Below are 23244 nucleotides of genomic sequence, written 5' to 3'. Positions count from 1 at the left end.
CTTGGAGGCAATTTGCTAGCTGGGTGTCTCCATTCTGCTGTGCATGCTGGTTGGGGGAGCATGCTTTTCCCTCGGGGCAAGCAATTTTGCCTGGTCTTTAAACAGGCTAGAGACAGGGGAAGGCTTCTTGTGCCCTCCCAATCACAGCATGCCCATGTAAGAGTCATGTATACTCTGCCAGTGGTGCCAGCCACACTGGGATCTTGTCTGCTGAATAAGTAGATGCTATTTTAAAACAGTCATTTTCAGGTAGAATCATACTTTAAAAGTAAAATGGAAGGCTCAAATTCTGCCCTCAGGCAAAAACCCCATTTGACTTTCAGGGAGCTGCATAGGGTCAATGCAGAAACACATCTCCTTCATAGTCCCATAAATTTTCATTCTAATCTTCTAATACCCTAACTGACTGCAGGGGAGCTACAATCCTTAGACACCTTTTTGTGTGGCTCACAACATAGACTTCAGTTTGCCTTAGGTCTGGCTTCCTACTGAGTTGCATCATTTTATTCACAGAGCTAACCCTCAAGACCTTGCTCTGTTTTTAGTCGGTCCTCATTCTGACTTGAAGGCAAATCTCAAGTGAATGTCAGTAAAAACTGAGGTCACAATTTGTAAGAGTCTGTGTTTTAATATTTTGTTTCACAGCACTTGGATGACAATAGGCACCAATTTAGTAAAATTTAAATAAATACATTGGAATGATAGTCTATATTTAAGGAACTATAGGATTAAAAGTTCTTAAGATCATACTCCGCCCCTCCTTTTACACCTGTGCAGCCTTGTTGACTCCATTGAAGTTGTGAGAAGAGGGTTGGATCCATAATCCTCAATTAGGGGCTCAGTCCTGCTCCATTTTACATAGGCACAGCTGAGTTGTTTGAGTGTAACTGAGGGCAGAAAGTATCTCTGGGGTTTTAAACAAGAAGGATTTTTAAATGAATGGGCTGAGGATTTTCCTCAGGAACCATCTGTCACATTCAATCATCTTTCTTCTTTCTAAAAAATGGCTTTTGAAACTTGTATAAACAGTCCGAGTCCCATGGCACATCTTTCACAGGGGCAGAGTAAGCACCCAAGTAATATCTTCACTTAGTCTCTGACCATATAAGGAGAAAAAATGTATTTTCACTGCAACCAACTTTGGTGTTGACTGTAAAATGCACCCTCAGCTGAAACTCTTCTATTGTACATTTGTTTTAACATAGGCACACCTTGTCATTCCAAAGGGGGAAAGTGCTGAGTAAGTGATCCCCACAGCGCCTAGGCAGACTATCTCCTTGATCCCACAAGCAAATGCTATTGTTTGTAAGATGCTCAGATTCTGCTCTGGAGGGCCTGAACATTGTTCCCATTCAAGGCAATTAGAATAGCACTCACATGCCTAATAGCAGATGCCCACCAGTCTTCTGTTCAGCACTGCCAGAAGCCGCTGCATACATCTGGAGATGAGCCATGCACAATATAAGTCAATGCAGGTTGCAAATGGTTGAGGGCACAAGTAATCTTAGACCCCAACCTCAGGGTGTAAGCAGAGGCCATCTCAGTTGTAGTTCCCCAGCACAGATAAGCTCCTGAACCACTACTGGTGAAATATGGAAGTGGGGGCAGAAAAGAGACATGTCTCCATTTTCCTGATGCTTTGCCGATGGCAAAGTAGTATGCATCCCGCTCCCCCATACTTGCACACCTTGGGGCTCCTTGGGTCAGATCCCTGCCAAAGTTCCTGCTGAGATTATGTAGGTCCACACCATATCCAGAACAGATCAAATACCAAATGAGCATGGAATTTATAATCTACAGTGAAATGCAACAACACTATTCAATTAGATAGGCAAATACAAGGATTTGTCACAGTGGGCTAGATTCTCTACCCCACTCCATTCAGGCTCCATGGAGAGTAGGGGTATGGTGGTTGTAGCTCCCTAATTCTCCGCTGTCTAGCACCAGCCTAGGTCAGTGTTGCAGAGTAGCAGCTCAAATTTATATAGGCATAAGGTACTTCACTAATGTTACACCTGTGGAGGATATTTGGTAGCAGACCTCAACTTAATCATACACACCCTTTACCTCAAGCCTATCTTGTTTGTCTCCTCCCTCCTCTTGTGCCAGGGTTGTGGGGTGCAGCTGAAACAAGAGACATCTTCCATCATCTCTCCCAGGTTTCTGCCAGCGAAGGGATGTAAAGTAGTAAAAATATTTGTATATATTTTGAATGAGTCATTGTCAGCATTCCTAGAATACAAATAAGATCGGATTACACAATGAGTTGTACTGTCTTATTTCAGAAATGATACTATAATTGAATACAAAAAATAAAGCTTTTAGGGTGGGGGAAAGTGGGTGTTTTAGGGGAGCTGTGGATCATGAAAAGTTGCTCTTATAAACAAATGTACTTTAACAACACAGCTCCTAAAGAACTTAAAATGTGCCCCTCAAAACTGGGTGTGGAATGTAGAAAAGAATCCTACTTTAAAACACAGGGTTGCCTTTAACTAATAAAAGAAATCTAAAATTGTCCATTGTCATAGCTTTAACATTGACATTGGTTGCTTTGGCAAGCTTTAAATACTAGGCTGCACTATAAAACCTAAAAATGTCCTGGACTTGAAGTTGTTTACACAAAATATGAGCAGATATAAAGTTACAGAGGTGGGGGTGGAAGAAATGGCTTTAAAACCATCCTCCATGTACTGACGTCACATGGAACCCAGCTGCCGGGAGGATGCCAAATAGAACTGTTTTTCAGTTTGCAAAACTGAAGTTGTGAAGTTAATCAAAGAGAGTTGCAGTGCTGCTCCGATTGAAAAGTTCTCTCTTTCCTGGCTTCTTGTTTTCTTAAAGGATCAGGATTCACAGAACTGGAACTCCTTATCCCATCTAGCTATGCATTTCACTGCTTTCACTACTACACTGAGAAATGGACTGAAAAACTTCTGAAGGATTGCTTACTCCACAAAAGGTAAGGACGTTTGGAAATCTCAGTGATTTTGGAAGAATTATGGCCTTATTTATGAAATAGAAAAGAAAGTTAACAATACTCAGTATTAAGGCAGTAAACAGTTTGACCAAGGTTTCTTGTAAACATCTGCCTCATTTTTATATTTGCACCTAGAGCAATAATAATTTAAAAGTGTGATGGTGGTTGTTTATTTCTTAAAGAAAGGCTGTTCCATGGTTCAGCCAGTGTTTCCAAACCATGGAATGATTTATTAACAAGAAAGAGATGACAGCCCATTTTTGCCAACCTTTTGTTTTTAAATAATAGAATGACACTCTGAGAGTTTCTTATAGGTTTAATACAAAGTGCATAAAAACTATGATGCCGACCATTTCTTTACAAATATATAAATAGACCTATCATTTATTATCCATCCAGAAACCATCACCTTATCTTACTGTGAATTAACCACTCATAAAAAAGAAGAAGATCTGTTTATCTGAATAGCTGTGTATGTCCGCTATCGTTAATCTGTGGTGAAAAATAACACCTCTTCTGATGTCGCAGCACATTATTTTTAGAAGTTGTCATACCACATCAGAAATTCAGTTCAAATTATTTTGCATTTTTATATGAACATAGAGGGGAGGTGGAGGGAAGAAAGAGTAACATTAGAGACCAGGAGTTGCCTAAACTCTTTATTTGAGAGGAGGAAAGGGTACAGTGAAAAGATAAATACAGCTGATGTTGACAAAATTGATTATTTGCATAAAGTTGATTGCTGTAATGAGCTTTTGACCTTGTCTAGGACATGTGGAAAGTGCCAATATAGCCAGATTTCAGACACTGTAATGTTCCACAAGGCAAATGAAAATCATGGTTGTGCTGGGGTGATAGGCTTTCACATGTGAAAGAAAAAGGTATTTTAATAAAAAGGAAGCAGGGTTTTTTTTTCATTTGTTTGTTTTGCTCAAGCCATGTGGAGTACCTGTGGGAACAGCCCAGTGTTTTATACAAATGGTGAGTTTAATAGCAGTATTAGCGATTGGGATCTTATTTCTAGCTTTCAGAGAGAAAGAAGCAAAGAAAGAGACAACTATAGGGGCAGGGGTCAAAGTCCTCTGAGGCAGTGTTTCTCAACCTTTTTTTTAATAAAGTACCCCCTCTTTAAATAAATATATATATATATATATATATATATATATATATATAGAAATATATATATATATATATATAAAAATACCCCCAGTACCTACAGTTTTCAGACACACAATTTTTTTTCTACTATTGCAACACATTTGTTTAAACAACTTAATCATAGCCGGGAAGGCAATGACATTTTTGGGTGTAAAAAGTACAAAAATAATAAAACATTGTAAAATTTAAAACAAAAATTCAGTTATCTCCAAATTTCAGTTGTGCTGACATACCCCTTCCTCCCCCAGACTTCTCTTGAGTACCTCTAAGGGTACTCATACCACTAGTTGAGAAACACTGCTCTAAGGAATTTACTCGGTAGATTTACTGCAGTAGCGGCCATCAGAGCAAACATCAACAATCATGAGCTTCACTATTATTATTTGCATCTTAAGAGGAAACGTGAAGGGAATAAGAAGTGATATGAAAAGGAAAAGAAACCATGAATGAGAGAGAGAAGCACTTTTGATGGAAAATTACAGTTACAAGCAACTAGTTGCAGCTAACTTTTTCTGGGACTTCATTGCATTTTGATAGTTTCCACTCTGTACCCATCTCAATATGTCTTTAGTTTGTTTTTGCACTGATCTTTGCTGCATGTATCTGAATCATTCAAGAGAAGTCAAGTGAGTGAATAGAGAGATCAGTTTGGTTAATTCCTCCGAAGTCTCTTGAATAAGTTAAAAACGTCTATTAAAAAAGTGAATTACTTCTGGTATGTCCTTCTCCTCCCCAATCTTCCTTCCCCCACAACTTTTGTAGTAAATAAATGAAAAAAAAATTGATATGACTAGATATGCTTCATAGATTGAAACAGATATTCAATATATTGAGTTCAGTTGGCTGAAAAAACTCAGAAAGTGGGTGCTGCTCATGTTGCGGATCCAGCCAAATCAATCTTTTTTGCCCAATAAAGGGGTGAGGAGAGCTTTGCATGAGGCTCAAAAGGGAATTACAAAATTAGATGTAAACTAGTCTACTATATATTTGAGAGAGTTTGTGCATCTGTTTGTCTGTCCATCTGTGCATCTGTTTGTTCAAGAACTCCTCCTGAACCATAAGAGTTAGGACTACCAAATTTAGTCTGCAGCTTCCTCTTATCATAATTTAAAGCAAGGTCAGATTTTTGGTTGTTCCAGGACAATGGGATGTGCATGGATTGTGATTGTTTCTCATCAAATGGAACAAGGGGGCTGTGATAGCAGGAGAGTTATACTCCAGAATAACCACAGAGGGGGAGCAAGCAAGCATGCCCCCAGCAGCCTCTGAGAGCCACAGAGCAGCTGCCATCTGGGCAACATGGCCCCCATTGGCCTCAGGGGGCAACACTATCACCCTCTAGGACCCAAGCAACACCAGGTAATTCTTTTAGTAATCACTACATTAAAGGAAACATGTTCAATAAAGGGAGTAGTTCTTCGTGATCTTACAAATTACATTGACACAACCACTGATCACGAACCAATGCAATCTGCAAGTTTATTGTGAAAAGATATGAATATATATGTTCACTTGATTAACACAACTGTCTGTTCTGAAACCCAAATTTAAGGAACACACAAACTGAATACAGTACATCGTACCATGTATGACTACTGAACTGTCACTCCCTAGAATGCATTAATTGATGTGATTCTCACCTTTTGCTTGTGTAAATCAGTAGTAACTCTACTGAAGTCAGTGGAGTTACTGATGTAAAAAACTGACTAAGTGAGAATCAGGTCTATAAAATCTATCACCATTCAATAAAATTTTCCCTCTACAATTATATCATAATATAACAACATTACTTAGCACTTGTCCATCGATAAAACTCAGATTTTTACATAGGGTGGTGGGGTTCATGAGCTGTACTTTTACAGAAAGGGAAATAGAGTTGCTGAAAGTTTACATGATTTTTGCAAGGTCTCAGAATCAGAGTTGGGGATAGACTCTAGTTTGACTGTCTTCCAGGGCCATGCCAGTGGACTAATGTATTTATTTAGATTTGTAAAACAAACTACATTAAGCTTTTGTATTGTGTTCTGATGTACTTGAATATATGTAAGAGATTTGAGTCCCTCCCCATATCTGCATGTTTTCTTTTGTGTAAATAAAAGTCTACGTATAAAATTAGGACTTTTTAAATATGCCAGTGTTAAAGTCTCTGAGCAAACTTCCTATCTTTAGATTTCTAGTTGTCTTGTGAACAAATCCAAAGATAGCACACAGACCGCATTCTTGGCCATTCTGCCTAAAGGACAGATCTCATAAGGTCCTTGAACTGCCATTTACTACAAGGGGAATTGAGGGTACTCAGCATTTTGCAGAAGGCTTTCCGTATCTTGCAGGATCATGTGCTATTATAGCACTTCTGTTTTGGCTAAGGGAGAGCAAATGTGAATATTACCCGTTTGTATGACTGTTCCCTCTTTATGTACTATTTAGGTCAGCATGTATAGGGCCCTACCAGATTCACGGTCATGAAGAATGCATCACAGACTATGAATTTGGTCTTTGTGTGCTTTTACCCTGTACTATAGAGATTTCATGGGGAAGACCAGTGTTTCTCAAAGGGAGTTGCAGAGGAGTTGTAGGATTACTTGGTGGGGGGGGGGGGGAGAGAATATGGTATTGCCACTCTTATTTTTGCACTGCCTTCAGAGGTGGGGAGCCAGACAACGGTGGCTGCTAATTGAGGGCCCAGCTCTGCTGGCAACAACACAGACATACATATATCACGTCATCCTTACTTCTGTGCTGCTGCCAATGGCAACTCTGCCTTCAGACCTCAGCTCCTGGCCAGCAGTCACCAATCTCCAGCTGCCCAACTCTGAAGGCAGTGCAGCCAGCAGCAGCGCAGAAGTAATTGCAGCTGTACCGCAACGACCCTGCAATAACCTTGTGACCCTCCCTGCCACAATTCCTTTTTCAGTCAGGATCCCTATATTTACAACACCATGAAATGTGAGCTTTAAATAGCTGAAATCACGGCATTGAACATTTTAAAAATCCTATGACTGTGAAATTGACCAAAATGGATCATGAACATGGTAGGGGCCTGAATTTGTTACCAGATTTGTAACAAAGTGTAATTTGTTGTCCCTTGTTGCAGAGAGGAGGGGTTAGAACTCCTTTTCCTTCTGTGTATTCCAGTTCATTCCTACTTCCATTGATACGTATATATTTACAATTATAATTCTGATACAGGCTCAGCAAGCGAGTAAGCTTTGTTACAATTGACAATAATGTGTGTATTTGCTTTTTTCCCCCTCGAAGCTAGAATCAAGGACGAGAAAAACATTCTGCTAAAATCAATCCCAGCTTCCAGGAAAAGAAAGAGGAGCAGAAACCCCTTTGAGGTGATACTCATAGTGCAACAATGGACCTGCATAAACAACTGGAGAATACTGAGAGGAACTGGAATAAAGAAAAGATGGAGCTGCTGGAGAGATTTGACAGTGAAAGGAAGGAGTGGGAAAGTCAGTGGAAGGTCATGCAGAAGAAAATAGAAGAGGTACCTTGGATTTTGAATGTAAACAACAATAGAAAAATGAACATTCTCTCTGAAGTCTTATCTGGTGGCCCCAGGACACCTCATACTTTTTCTCTGAGACCCATTTTCCCATTCAGTGTCTGCCACTGTTTAATGGCATGATGCAAAGTCTGAGCTGTGGGTGTATTTGAGATACTGTTCATTTTATAACCATAGATAGAAATTAAGAACTTGATGTCACTTTGAAGCATTGGTCTTAGCTCAAATTTGCTGCAGTGTTGCTGGCAGAATATACCATTGTCAGTTCTGGGCACACTGTATATCATACTTGCATTTTAAAAAGAAGCAGTTATGTCTGTGAGGAGCTTAGGTCAGTGGCTCTCAACCTTTCCAGTTTATTGCATCTCTCTCAGAAGTCTGATTTGTTTTGTGTACCCCAAGTTTCACCTCACTGAAAAACTATTTGCTTACAAAATCAGACAAAAAAAGTCTTCAGATCATGCCGTTGTTGAAAAATTGTTTACTTTCTCATTTTTAACCATATAATTATAAAATAAATCAATTGGAATATAAATAACATAACATTGTACTTACATTTCAGTATATAATATATACAGCAGTATAAACAAGTTGTTGTATGAAATTTTAGTTTATACTGACTTTGCTAGGGCTTTTTAGGTAGTCTCTTGTAAAGCTAGGCAAATATCTAGATGAGCTGATGTACCCCTGGAATACCTCTGCATACTCCCAAGAGTTCTGTTTGAGAACCACTGGCTTAGGTGAATGCACGTTTATCAACACAATTCTAATACAAGCATGAAATGTGCCTCTCTGGCTGTAAGGAAATGCACAAGCAAGTCCTCTGGGATAAATTATGCTCTACTTTATTTATTAACATCAAAGGGAATTCCATGAATCAAAGAATAAGGGGCACAGGAAATGAGAGATTTATTCCTGCAAGGATCTGCTATATGTATTGATAACATTTATTAGGAAAAAAAAGATTACAATAAACAAGGATAGACACAAAGAATATTTACACCTATTAACAATCATTTACTTGCTATTAATCCTAAATCAGTTTCTTTCAAGGACAGGGTAAGTAATTTATTTCTTCTTCTTTTACACCAAAGTTGTTATCTGAACAAAATTTTCTGCCACTTGCTAATGCACAAATTTATTCTGATATACTCATGAAAATATTCTCGCTTGCTTTCTGCAACAACTAGGAATTTAAGGAAGAAATTGTTCACATGAAAGGAAAATAATAAAATGGAGCCAAATGACTCATAGACATATGCTGCTCTTAGGCTGCAATGTAATTCCATGATGTCTGCCTTACTGTGTTTCAACTGTTAATTTCTATTGGATTTGAATATGATATTCTTCTCCATTTCCTACCTTAAATGTGATGATGTTACTGCAGTTTGTTAGCTAGTTGCCTTGTTTTGCCACAGAAGTGACTACATTTCAGTGATTAATCATGTGAGCCTGTCACCATGGCACCTCCCGCCGACAGTCCTGGGAATTAGCTCACTGGCCCAATGAATGCCTCTCTCTAGCTGGTTTCTCCCTGTGTTCTCGCTCTTCCTTTTAGTCCAGACCCATGTCACTCTTTAACCACGGCTTCCTCTTCAGGACACTGCCCTCCGGCAGTGCCCACTCCAGTCTCTCTGCAAGGGGCACCCAGTTCTTCTCCCAGGGAACATTCAGTTCCCTTATACCCACTTTGTCTGAGTGACTTGCTGTCAGTCTTCATCTAGCCCTTGCTCGGGGCAAACTGCAGTCTGTAATGGCCACTCAGCACTGGCAAGGGGGTATGGACCTGCTGCCTTTGCTTACCATAGCTGCCCCTCGCAGCCCCAGTAGTTTCAGGCCTTGCAGCCTGGAGGCTTGCTTGGCCAGAGCTTTCCTAGCCCTGCCTTCCTTCCCCAGCACTGCTCTACCTCCAGGAAGCCTTCTGCTTCCCAGGAAGCCAGGTCCCTCCTGCTCTTTAGCTAGAGCAAGAGTGAGCTTCCACCTTCTCCCTCAAGGAGCTCTTCTTTATATAGCCCCCCAGATAGACTCTCATTAGCCAGAACTGCCTCAGCTGGGGCTTCACTCTCAGCCCTGACTCAGGACTGGGTTTTTGCCCTTAAACGACCAGTGCAGGGCAAGCACCCTGTCACAGAGCCCAAAGGGCCTATATATTCTTCTGTAATATAAATAATAAGTGATTATTATTATAAATAATAAGTGATTATTATTATAAATAATAATCGTCTGCTGTTTTGTTAGTTGGCTCTGTGGTATTGGAAATGATGGGCCTAATTCTCAATTACACTAAAGCGCTTTGACTTGGTTCCTGCATCGTAAAGGGACTTTAAAGTGAATGTAATTGTAATTTACACACACACACACACATACATACACACACACACACACACACACACACACACACACACACACACACACCCTTTGCCTTAATGGGAGATTTAGGCCTGATAGTTTTTGAGTGAGATGTAAGGACCACTTGTGGTCATTAAAAAGTCCACCTCTCTTTTCAGATTAAAATAGGAATGTGCAAACCTCAGTGTTGTAGCCAAATTCCCAATTCAGGGAATTGCATTCTACCTACACGTATTGCAGTTTCAAGAGGATGCGTATTTTTTGTTACTATCTGTCCTAAATTTGTTTTACAGACTTGCTTTGCACTGTTCCAAAGAAGGTGTATTTTAATTCAGAGATGGCTATTTTGCTTATCTATATCACATGGCTGTTGTGAGAATTAATTAATGTTAGAAAGGAGCTTTGGGTCCTTGCATTCAAGAGACTGTAAATGGAAGCCTTTGTACTGCAATTCCCCAAATTAGAATATGCCAGGACACCTGGTTTAACAAGGCCTGGCTTTTACAAGCAGAGGAGCTTATATGTCCACTAATGTCAGGACCTTAGTTTTATAGTACATCAAAAAGACACCAGCACATTACCATCGAATACCATTCTGGATTTGTGATTCTTTATGGATTCAGAGAGAGTTTCAGAATTTGCTGAAGCACATTGGTGTTTCCTGGCTGCTTACCACTCAATTACTGACCCAGCTCAGAGGAGTGTAACTTATGAGCTCTTCTGGAACTCCACACCATAGCTCTAAGCCATAGAGTAAAATATAACAAAGATTTAGTGAATTCTAATAAACCTTCTTCATATCTTGTGACGATAGACTGGTCCGTTGGCCATTTCACTGTAGGCCTCAGCATCTCTTAGCTAAAAATACATATAAAATCTTTCAGCCCATAAGTGATTTTACTAAAAATGCTTAGGAGCTTTGTAACAGTTAGAAACAGAACATAAACATGGTTCTGTATCCTACAAACTCATAACACCACATGGATTAAACAGAATGTTTTATTGCCTTTTCAGCTTTACCAGGAGGTAAAACTAAGGAGGGAAGGCAATATGAATATGTGGGATAATAAAGCCATCCAAAGCAAGATGCTGCAGCAGTCTGTATATTCCCCTACTTCAGAACGGAGAGATACAGCAGAACTGAACTGTCAACACAATTTGCCAAATGACAAGATGGGAGAAAAGAGTTTGCTCAGTAAAACAGAACAAGAATGTAAAGAAACGAGAACTCTGAGGAAAAACAATGTTTTATTACAGAACAAACTGGCCTTTGACAACCACGAGGAATATGAAGATCTCAGCTTGAAAATTCCTAAGAAAGATACCAGTTATGCTGGCGAACTCAATGCAGTAAGTATGACAGTAACCGTTTTTCGGCAAAAGTGGGGAGTATGATGAAATCCTTCTCTCTACTCAAAATATACATCTTCTGAGTCCCAGGATGCAACAGTTTCTCAGCCAGGGAATGTTTCCCTTTCTCTCTCAGTTTGTTGCTGTTGTGTATCTAAACTTCTGTTAAATATACTAGCAGCATGCAATTGACCTTGGTCCATAACTAGGAGACAGTTCTGTGCTACTCCCTTCTGCACAGGCCTCTCCCATGTAAATCATCAGTGGATGTAAAACAATTCTGGAGACTATTGTTCATGCTAAGGTAACATTATTTATGTTTGTAAAGGCTCTTAAAGAACTGGCGAAAGTTAGTGAAGAGTTATGCAGCTATCAAGAGGAAATTCGAAAGAAGCCCAACCACAAAAGGTAAAACCATATGTGTCCCATTTATGTTAGAGCAGGAAAGGCAACATTGGGCTTATTCTAGAGCCCATTCAAGTTAAAGGGAGATTTGCAGTTGAACTGGTGAGGAGCTGGCTAGGATCCAATGCTCAGTTTCTCAGTGCTCAGTGTAAGGAATCCCAATGAAAACCAAAATATGTTTCACACTCAGGTTTTAGTTGCAAAAACCGCAGTGTGCCTCCAAAATATATAAATTGTTATCTGTATTTACATAGGGCTAGATTGTGCCTGCCCCACACAGTAGCAGAGTAGACAAGAAAAGATTTGTCACCCCTCTGTGTCATATTAGTGTTACCTAGATCTCAGCAATGGATGCTGGATGGACTACCGGGTATTTGTACCTGATACTCCCTACAGGGAGCAAGGGGGCATGAGTGGCTCCCTGTCCCATCCCCCAGAGTAGAGGAGATGGTTGGGCACATCAGGGAGAAGTAAGCTGCATGCTGAAAATAACTGTCACAAATAATTTTTCCACTACACCAGCATCCTATCCACTACAAACATAATACCCTTGGACCTCATGGGGAAATATGGCTAGGCACTGCTCTTGATACAGGGATATACATAAAATGCACAAAGGGCTAGATTGTGCCATTGGTGTTACAGACTGTCTGGCAGGTGCTCAATGAGGCCACGTGGTAGCTGAGTCCTGAGAAGATTTTTTTGGCTGATTTTGCCAGAATTTCTCCTTGGGGCTATTGTGACGACCACACTGGTAAGGTAGTGACAGCACCCATGGAGAAGATGCATTGTCTTCCCCTCTCAATGCTCAGCCAACGTGGCTGAGCACAGACCTGACCTCATCCTCTCATTTTCTAGGCAGCTAACACCCATTGTCTTCTAGGTAGATTTGCACACTGTGCCAGGCTCTTGCTGAGTACTTCAAGAAGTACTGTACAGAGGGTCTCCTTGGCATTTCCCCCAGGGTATGCACTCATGGGCAGCCCAGAGTCTCTTTCACAGTGTATGACTGCTTTCATATCTATATCTGGGAAGGTGATGGTGTACAGTTTGTGAATGTGTGCTAGAAAATGTGGTTATTGAATGGAACCATAAATGACACGTTAGTGCTGTCTCCTTGAATATTAAGACATTTGCACAGGCTAATGACTGGATGCACAGGCTCTCCTCACTCAGTCCATACTCATGCAAACTCTCACTCAACTTAGTAAAAACTTGAGGGCCTGTCCTCCTTCCTACAGTAAAACCTGTGAGAGGGGACCTTGGGGGCAGAAGAGGAGCAGAGGGGACATTCTTTTTGACTAGGTTTGTTTAAACTCTTCCATTACAGGGTAGAACTTTTCCCCTCTGGACCTAGTAGTGGAATGCTCCCAAAGTTTCCTCAAACAGCCTGTCTTAAAGACCTTCTTCTGGGTGTACGTGTACTGGGAGGGGGAACTTGTGCTGGGGTTAACTGCTTGTTCCCCTTAGGGGTCAGGCAGTGCCCTTGCCCTCTGACACATGTTTACAGATTAAGCCATCCCTTCCTTTTCCCCAGATGATTTCTTAAGAGAAGCATCACCATTGCTCACACCTAAAAATGCCTCTTCTTTTATGTATAGAATGAAGTCACTTCCTTTTCTGGAAGAATTTAGAAAAACCCAAAACACAGTTATTATGCCTGAGATGAACTGTGTCTCCAGCAATGAACCACAAACTTCTTCTGTCACTTTTGAAACAGAAGGAAAAAAGAACAGGAAGAACTTGATGAGTGCTAACAAGGGTTTGAAAGATATGTCTTGTAGCTCTCTTACTGGTGATAGAGGAAGAGACTTCATGCCCTGGCCAAAGAAAGAAGCTCCACCAGTTCCTCCACGGAGCACTTCTCGACATCTGACAAGCTCACTTTCTGCTGCTGTACATGTCTCTGACGTACCCATAAAAGATTCAGGCAGCAAAAGCAAGTGCAAGGCTCAGGAAGGTAGGAATGGAAGGAAATGTATTAATCCTTCTCTTGCAAAACAGAGTGATGCTCCAGAGGCACATGCAAATGAAGGGGCATGTGAGGCAGTGGTAACTGATTCAGTACTTATAGCTAAAAAAGAGAGAGTCTCTGAGCATAGTATAGTGACTGGTTTTTGTCACAATACCTGGTCTTGTGATGTAGGCAAGCTTGGAAAAGGTTCTGAGAATGGATCCTCCCCATTGTCTACCCAGAAAAGCTGTTCAGATGGAAATATGGCACAAACAGAGAATATGCACAGGAGACATTGCCCTAAATCTCAGAATGTTCTGCGTTATGGTAATGACACCTGTTACCCTGCAGTGCTCCCAAAGAAGACCCAAGGAAATGAAATCTTGGCAGCAAAGATTGATGAATTTAACAGAATTTTATTTCATACAGATAAATGCAACAAGTCTTTGCAAGAAAATCAGAAACGTCAAACACCAGCTGAAGATCATAAACAATATGGCTCTGTGTGTGACTGCGTGGTTAACAGAACAGAAACTGTAAATACAGCTTATGCTTCAAACCCCAGACTCTCTGCTGCAGAGGAACAGGATACATGCAATGTGAGCAAAACTGCTAGAACAACAGGGCAACAAAAACAAATAAATGGACTTCTAAACACCACTGGCTACCGACATATGCTTCAGGAGCATGATTGGAGACCAAGTAATTTATCTGGTCGCCCGCGTTCAGCTGACTCAAGGTCAAACTATGGAGTTGTTGAAAAACTTTTGAAAAACTATGAAAAATCAACAGTGACTTCTTTGTATAATTCTAAATGCTGCAAAGATAAGTGGGTACAGGCAGATACTGAGTTCACAGATGGGAGTTGTGAGACATTGAGTCATTATTTAGAAAAGCTCCAGATAGAGCAAGGAAAGCAAGAGTTTCAGAGGAATTCAGCCAGGCGTCTTGGGCAGCAAGTCAAACAAGGCAAAGAGAAACAGAAGTTACCAGAGGTAAGATTTATAAAAATCAATTGTATGCCCCACTTCAAAAACAAACCACTAAAATGGGACAGTCCAAAATGATATTTTGTATGTCAGTGTAATATTAGACGCTTTGGGTCTTACACCTGTGTGAATCAGGAGGAATTCCATGAAAGTTAATGGAGATACATCAGTGTAATAGAGGAGTGCTGTGGGACCAGATTCTATTCTCAGTTAGGCTACGTCTACACTACAGTGTTCTTTATTGTGAAATAGCTATTCCGCCTCTTTTGAGCGCACCCATTATTTCTAAGTATAATGGGCTTGCTGTTCTGACTTCCCTGTAAACCTCATTCCATGAGGAGGAAGGGACTTTTTGGAACAGTGATTTATTTAGAAATAAATGCTGTGTAGATAGCGCCAAATTTTGAAATAAGCTATTTTGAAATTAATTCAGAATTAGCTATGCAATTTGTGTAGCTCAAATTGAGTATCTTATTTCGAGCTACGGGTGCAGTGTAGATGTACCCTTACAGTGGTATAAATCTAGAGTTTAACTTCAGTGTAGTTATTTGAGAATTGCTCTGCTGTAACTAACATCAGAATCTGGCCCTATTCCCACCACCCCAATGACCTTGACAAAGCCTTTCCATGGCACAACCTATGGTGGCTGAGACAGCAATTTCTGGAGTGATACCTGCTACTTGGCCTCTGAAGGTACCATGCTGCTGTTTTGGTAAGTTTCCAGTAATGGAGCATTCTTACATTCTTCAAATCCAGAGCATGCATCACTTCCAAAATTGGCCTAGAGGAAAGAAGGGGGCTGGCACAGCTGCAATGCTTTACATTTGGCCTTATTTTACTGGCGAAGTGTAGAAATACTGCCCTTTTCTCAAAGCCTAAAAAAAAGGAAACAGGTATTTTAAAAACTATGTGGTTGAAGTTACTGGTCCTACCAATGTCTATGGGGAAGTGGGGAACCTGGACAGTGGTAATGGGCTGAGGCTGAAGGTAGAAGTGGGGCCAGGAACATGGCCTCGAGCTTGGAGTCAGCAGCCAAGACCCCAGTTGGGACCCCACATAAAACCTGGGGATGCTGCAGCACCCCTGCACCTTTGGTTCCCAAGCCCATGGTGTATAGCATAATTTTCAGCAGAAACAACTTTCTTCCACCATAGCAACAGAAAACAAGCAAACAAAAAAAGAGAAGCTTCAGGAGTTTTTTGCTCTGTGCAAATCTGATAGGAAAATGAATTTTCATCAGTGAATATTTGGAGCAAAACAATTAGCCAGAGTGTGGTTTTATGTATATTGGCATAAATTAAGAGTAACTCCTCAGCCAGTGGGCTTGACTCTCTGCTGCCCTGCCCCTTGTGTCACCATTTATGCCCATGTAAAGTGGGTGTAAAATATTAACTAATCAGAATGACAACATTTTAAACCCATCTGCACTCGCTTTGCAAAGGTATAAGGAACCACACATAGTCCAATGCACAGAAGAATCAGATCTATGGCAATTACTGTGTATGTACACCACTGAAACAAAGAACAGAATTTGGACTGTAGTTTTTCATGTGTTTGTGATGCTCTGCATGCAGTTATGACACTATAGTCATAAGTCATTATTAACAATTTATGAAGTGCAAACATCTTCACTTAACAGTAATGGAAGCACAGTCCTGTATAATGAGCCTTGACTGCAACAACAGGGTACATCAAAGGATACCTGAAAGGTCCATGGAATCATGTTTCAGTGTATTGTTGTATGTTGAGTTATGTGTATGAACCAGCATAAAAGTTCATCCACAGAAATTCCAAAAATGAAAACATGCTTTCAGGATCAATACATTTACGGTTTGTATATGGGTTAAAATGTCACCTCCCTTGTATCTAGCATCCATGTCTACATATTTCATGCTACAAATGATGTAAGAATTTCTATATATAGAAATGTCTGTTCCTTTGCATTCTACACATTGCTATGTAAACACATCCTCAGATCCTTTTAATAGCCCAAGGCCACCTGTTCTGAGGTTGGCCAGTGTATACCACTTCCTTTGCCTTTGCATTCCTTGAAAGATTGTATTTTAACCTGTTGAGGCAAGTAGTTTCCTTTGCATTTTAGATACCAGTGCCAGATAAATATTCAACTGGGAAAGGCTTCTCCCGGCCAGCGCGACCAGCAAATCGACGCTTACCCTCCAGATGGGCATCCAGATCACCATCAGCACCACCTGCTGTGAGAATGACTGCAAACCGTTATTCTGTCTCCCTGAAGTCAGAGTTGGCAGTAGTCTGAACTCAAGGACGTGTTTCATGCTGTTGTGCAATATAAAAATTCTGCACCTCTTTATAATGGTGTGTTCTGTGACTGTGATAGCAACCAGTTCTACACTGTTGTATAGTGTCCAAGATTAATCCTGTCACTTACCTTACTGGACAAAGCATTTTAAATCTTAGATCGTCATTGCAGTCTTCAGTGGTTTTATTGATGAAATAAGTATACCCCCCCCCCATTTTCTTTTGGTGTCTGTCTTTTTTTAATGGTTCACAAATTACTTTTGAATAACATCCTCCTTGGTTTACCAATCCATTTTGAGTTGATACAATGTATAGTTCTGTATATTCTGACTTTTCTGCAAATAGCAGAAAGTAAAGCTGTGTGCATGATCATGTGTTTGTAGGTGCATGTGTTGGAATAGGAAGTATACTGGTCTGTATTTAGAAGAGACAAACTCTGTGTTAGCATTGACACTGAAATTACAACATATATGCCTATATATACTTTATGTTTATTTTAAAATTTTGAAAATATAAAGTCCTGATTACATTTATATTTTGTACATCTTTTACATAGGTTCGCAAGTGTAGTGAATACACTTTTTTGACTATAATTGCAGCGACAAGGGCTTGCACAATATGTATCAGAAGCAGACTAGCTCAGTGGATTCCTCAGGCATGCTTGATGGCATACTTGTTTGGTTTTTGAACCCTTATGATGCTAGGGTCAATATAGCTGGGCATATTTTTTCTGAATTAAAATACTGTATGATTAGTACTATATTAGAGCCTTTTTCAGCACCAGAGATATTCCTAAAACATTCCGCTGCCTTAAAATGCTTTATACGTGCCATTTAATATAACCTATTGTAGGGAATTAACTTCAGTAGTTTCCGCTATATTGTAATATACAGTTTGTGGAGGAAAAAAAAGGATGGTAAGCATGGCAGTTCTTTCAGGTTTGTTTTCTTTAATCATTGTATTTATAGCTACATTGGGAGAATTTAACCTGTTTACTTTAAATGAAAACAGGAAAATAAGGAATGCTATGATTACCAAATGCTGTATTTTTACTCTTTGCTACTGGACTTGATAGAGTGTAAGCCAACAGCTCACTTACTGCTCCCATGAATGGTATAAGTGGCAGTCTGTTATGAAGTTCACTTGCATTCTGGCAATAGCTTCCTATAGTACATAAATATTGCCTCAAGAGGTGAAGGAGATCTGATCGTTGTGGTGCCAGAAATCCTAGACTGATGGCATTAGAAGTATGTTTGTACCCTCATCCGTCTGTGTATTATTGGCCGTTAGAATGCTGTGTGTGTAGGGTGGCTTATTCCCTTCTCATAGCTTCAGTGAAATATTGACACTATTCAGCATTTTTGTTCAACTGTCATAATGGCAGTGTTTTCCATTCCAGAAATTTTGTACTCATCATAATAAAGTTGCCAGATATATAGTGTAGTAGTGGTGATAAAAATTTTCCTTGAACAATGTGCTCAGTTTACAAGGAACAAACAGATGTTTCTTTACTATCAGAATAGTCTTATCTCTTGCACCTTTTTCTTTTTCCCCTCAAGAAACACAGCGTGTTTATGGTTATTTCAAGAAGAATCCCAGGATCCCATTAATGTGCATATTTTCCTTTATACTCTTTTCAGGATTTCAGAGAGGCTTTTGTCCTGGTGGATGATACATGTGATACTGTAGGATACTAGACATGCTTATCCTAGGAGTCATTTGTTATCCTCACTCTTATCATATGAAGAAGCAGAATAAGTATCCTGTCATTTCTTTCAAGGACCTTGTCCTTCTCCATAAAAAAAAAAAAGCACCTATGGATGGTTTTGAGGTGCTGCAGACCAGGAAACAGACGCAGTAGCTCTTCAGAAATTGGGAGTATCATATGTAAAATATGCAACTTAATAGGGCACCAAATTGCCCCACATTTCATGGTGTGCTAGGCAGCTGTGTGCTGCATATGTGGCAGCTCTAGTGGCCAGTCCCATCCCCCTAGTTGTGCCCTACCATGGGCTGAGCTCAGCAAGGCCCATCCCTGGAGAGATATGGGGCCCAGGACAGTCTCCTTGTTCCACCCTCACCCCCACTCCACCCCTCCCCCTACTTTTGATCTACATTAGGTTGTGGAATAACATAGGAATAAAAACCTGCAACATTCCCTGGCATATGTAACTTTATTAACACAAAGTTATGGAGGTAAGCCATTACATAGGTAAATGACAAGTCCATTTTGTGATGATCTTGTGAGTCTCTCTAGTGCATACACCTTACATTTTAGTATCTAGAGATTGCAGTAATTTATGCACTATAAATACCCTAGGAAGCCAGCTGGATATACTGATTTTCGTAATATGCCCCTAAGGCTGTTTAAAAAGAAAGTTGTCTTTGCAGCAGTAAACATGTCCAAGCCAGTTCCCAGCACTGTGATAACCACATTTTGGCAACTGTCTTGAGTAGAATTAGAGATTACGTAACTCACACACCTACTGGGCGTGGTTCACTGTCCCATGTAGTGGCTTTTAGACCACCTACAGAGAGAAGGAGTTTCCTCTACAGCCTTAGTGAAGTGCTAGCTGGCTTTTAGCTCAAGCTGTAGAGACTCATGCACTAAATTCCAGTGGTCCCAGGTTAAGTTCTATCTGTCATCCTTACCATACAATATATGCTCTTGCTGTAGGAGGAAGGGATACTAGCTGGTTTTCCCAGTGTTAACTAAGGGCACATCTACACAGCAGGGCAAAAGTCGAATTAAGCTACTCAACATCAGCCATGTCAATTGTACAGCTGAAGTGGAAATAGCTTATTTCAGCTTTTGGTGCTATCTACACAGCAGGAGGTCAAAGGAAGAACACTCTTCCTTTGACTTCCCTTACAGGAGTCAGAGTAAGAAGTCCTCCTGCTCGCCATTGTTTTGAAATAATGGTTTGTGGTGTAGACACACTCTTTATTTCAGAATAACCTCAGATTTTCTGAAATAATGCTGCTGTGTAGACATGCCCTCAGATTGAGAAGAGCAGCCAAGTTGGAGTTTCTGAGAGAAGAGAGTCTCGAGAACAAAGAATTCATGTATCTTCAAACTGGAACATAACTTTTTTTCTCTCCCCCCAATCTGACCTATTTTGTGAGCCTATTGTGAAAATGACAGGTTGAATGTTATGCTTTCCTGTGTTGATGGAAGTCTCTGTATAGAGGCACACTCTTTTTATTCATTCTCTGAACCACTGTTAGATTCTCCATATGGCTTAGATTCACAACAGGAATATATTTTACTTTGGCTTCACCATAAATCCAGTAGAGAGTCTTGAAAAACTCTAACTGGCAACAGGGTAAGAGTACCTTAAATAGAAACTCCTCAGGCACAGTGGAGCTAGCTGCCAACCCATACACTTACCAGGTACTGAAAGTACGTGAATGTCACTATGAATCAGTTGCCTCCCTTCTTTGATGCTCAAAGGGAGTATGTCTTGACTCTATTACAAAAGGGCATGGAGTCAGAATTTTTCCTTAGTTTAATTTTACTAGAGAAAACACACACAGAAACAGATCTTTAGGCCTTGTCTACACATAAAAGTTGTATGAACTTAATAAGTTGTATGAATTTAATAGCCACTCAAGCTCATCTGAAGAAGTGGGTTTTGCCCACGAAAGCTCATGATATATATAGAGACTATACTATACTAGACTATATAGTAAGTCTCTAAGGTGCCACAGGACCACTCGTTTTTAATAAAATCAGTTTGTAAACCAGTTTGGTTAAATCAGTGTAATCCCATATATAAACCAAGCTTGCAAAAATGAGAGACACACACCACCCCAACCAACTTAGCTTAGTTAGAATGATTGTTTGACCTGATACAGAGGCCTTGGGCAGGGGAAAAAGAATTAAAAAAAAGGTAAATCTCCAAAGAAATGCTCATAAATACTGTCGCCTATAGCTTATCATTCACTGTCTAGTTCTATGTAATGTTTTATCTTTGCTGTATTAGTTATAGTCTTCTGATAAAGAATACATTTTAAATGACGCTAAAGAAATGAAGACAATACTTTTCTTGTTCTCTGTGAGCCATAGAATTAGTATGTTGATCTTTACTCATCCAGTAAGGGATGAATTGACCATTATAAAAATATATTGTCAACCTGTGCAAGATAATTTTTCAGTGTTCTTCTGAACACCAGTTACTTTCTACTGCCCTTTGATTCTGTTCAGTATATGCACCATTGTCTATTTAAGAATATGTTTCTGCTGAAACTGTAAATAGGGATCTTGTATCCAAATGGCTTCAATGTTATTTTTATAAAGTTCCATAGCATCCCAGCAGGCTGGTCAGCAATATCTCAATTTTAATTTATGGACCAAGTATAAATTCCCTAGCATGCAAAAAGTGTGCAGTTTTTGCAGTGTTGCTATGAAACGAATTTCTTTGGCATTGGGGTCTACAATATACAATTCTATCTAGTATACTATCATTATTCTTTCTTGAAGTAATCTGTAATATTCCCGTCGATTGTGTACTTGCTCTTTAAAATGAAAGGTAGAAGACATTTACTTTTCTCTGCTAAATCTGAAAAGTAAAAATTCTTTTTGCATCTGCCCTTTGCACCACTTCTTGATTCCCAGTAAAGGTATGGTTTCTTTGTGGTTCCTTGCCAATGATTCATATGTATATGACATGCTGTAGGATTTTCTGTTTGTACTGCACTCAAACTTTTTCCCCCAACACATCTTGTTCTTAAACTTGTTGATATTACCGTTGCCATCCATAAATATATTAGATCTTAATTTATTGTTTTGGCTCATTTGAAATGCATTTTCTTAATCATCTGCTAATATCATAACCTATATAAAACTTGCTTTTTTTTCTTTTCTATTAATAAAGCATTCACATTAGCAGGAACATGTTCCTAATGTGCATTGTTCCATCCGCAGCTATGTGGATATGGGATTTCATACTTAGAGTGCCTTGCTATGATGTTACTCTGAAAAGTATTTTACTAGAACTAGGTATGTGAATGTTTAACCAGTTAACCCAGTGGCAGACAGAGGGGGCCGCTCCAGCCAGGCTTATATGCCCTCCGCCTCCTGCCTGCCCCTTTAATCAGTTAACCAGTTAAATACATTGTTTTAAATCCTTAACTAGAACTTCCTGAGAGGTACAAACGGAACCCACAATATGAACAAAGTTAAGCAACAGAAGAATCAAATACCAACACGCTACACTTGTAGTAAATTTGTAAGTTCTTGTTTCTAAGGAACCATTCCATTGTATTGCCTGTGGTGTGTCTTCTGAAATTTCCAGTAATTATTTTTTCACCTGTTCGTTTGTAGATACTAAATTCCATCTGCCAGCAGATGTGATATAGCACTCATGATTTGGACATTTATGAAATCTATAACACAGTCTCAGGTCAAAGGTGTGTAGGTACCTAATTCCTAATAGGGATATGACAGCAAAAAGCAAACATGTATTTGGGTTGATATTGCTACTTCAAGCCCAATGGGTGCAGCACCACCACCAGCATCCCTAGTTCCAGCCCTATGCCCAGAAGTGCTATATGTCCCCACCATCTCTAACTTGTGTCTAACCCCTTCTTGGTGCAGTCTGACCCCATGTAAGAATTAGAGTGATAAGAGTCAATTACGTAATTGAAATGATAGCAACATTACACAGGCCTGGATGAATGGTCTGTAAAAGGAGTTCAGCCAGTGTGTGTGTGTGTGTGTGTGTCCTGCACTTCCAGTAAGATACCAGCAGACTAAATGGTTTGCTGAAGTAACAGAACAAGATCTGGGGGAAATCACCACATTCCAATGGTAGCATCTGTCAGAGTGACAGACATTTTTTAACTGATTTTTTATAAGTATATTGTGGGTACATTGCAGCTTGTACTGATACTAAATTCTCTGCTATTTGTTAGGGAAAAGGAGAGTAAAAAGACAAGGATGTAACTGTAACATGCTCGCTTTAGTGCATGTTATTAGCAGTATGAGTAATTCTGAACTTCTGCAGCTTTCCTTGCACCAGTCATCCTGCCATCTCTTCAGTTCAGGCTGGGCCTTGCTCTGTAGGTACTTAACCCTGTCTTTCTTTGAGATGGAAATGAGATCATTCTATGTCTCACTTAGCAGTTTGGAAATGCCCCCTTGTTCTCATTGAACCAAACCTGAAGTACCCTTGTCTTTGGCCCCAGCACCAATTTAGCTGTGTCAGTAATCGGGTCTTTGAACTGGTTTCATTTTTCTGTTGGGTTGCCAAGATTGGTGGGCATGAAA

The 23244-nt window shown here is 39.9% G+C and overlaps 1 protein-coding gene across 1 annotated transcript; it reads left to right on the top strand.

Annotated features, from left to right (window-relative positions):
• Positions 1 to 2695: 2695 nt before the first annotated feature.
• Positions 2696 to 21751, top strand: KIAA0408 (KIAA0408 ortholog). The gene is made up of 6 exons (XM_075924130.1): positions 2696 to 2959; positions 7394 to 7631; positions 11013 to 11348; positions 11677 to 11756; positions 13355 to 14702; positions 16798 to 21751. The coding sequence occupies exons 2-6, from the start codon at positions 7497 to 7499 to the stop codon at positions 16969 to 16971; spliced, it is 2073 nt and encodes a 690-aa protein (XP_075780245.1). The 5' UTR covers positions 2696 to 2959; positions 7394 to 7496; the 3' UTR covers positions 16972 to 21751.
• Positions 21752 to 23244: the final 1493 nt, after the last annotated feature.

Source organism: Pelodiscus sinensis, chromosome 3 (genome assembly GCF_049634645.1).
Source record: "Pelodiscus sinensis isolate JC-2024 chromosome 3, ASM4963464v1, whole genome shotgun sequence".
In the NCBI taxonomy this organism is placed as follows: Eukaryota; Metazoa; Chordata; order Testudines; family Trionychidae; genus Pelodiscus; species Pelodiscus sinensis.
The sequence above is the reverse complement of the archived record's forward strand: the minus strand, read 5'-3'. Positions and strand labels throughout refer to the sequence as shown.

Coding starts and splice junctions, on each gene's coding strand:
- KIAA0408 (XM_075924130.1), top strand. CDS start 7,497: ATGGACCTGCATAAACAACTGGAGAATACTGAGAGGAACTGGAATAAA. Junction 11,349..11,676: donor ATGCTGGCGAACTCAATGCA/GTAAGTATGACA, acceptor ATGTTTGTAAAG/GCTCTTAAAGAACTGGCGAA. Junction 14,703..16,797: donor AGAAACAGAAGTTACCAGAG/GTAAGATTTATA, acceptor TTTGCATTTTAG/ATACCAGTGCCAGATAAATA.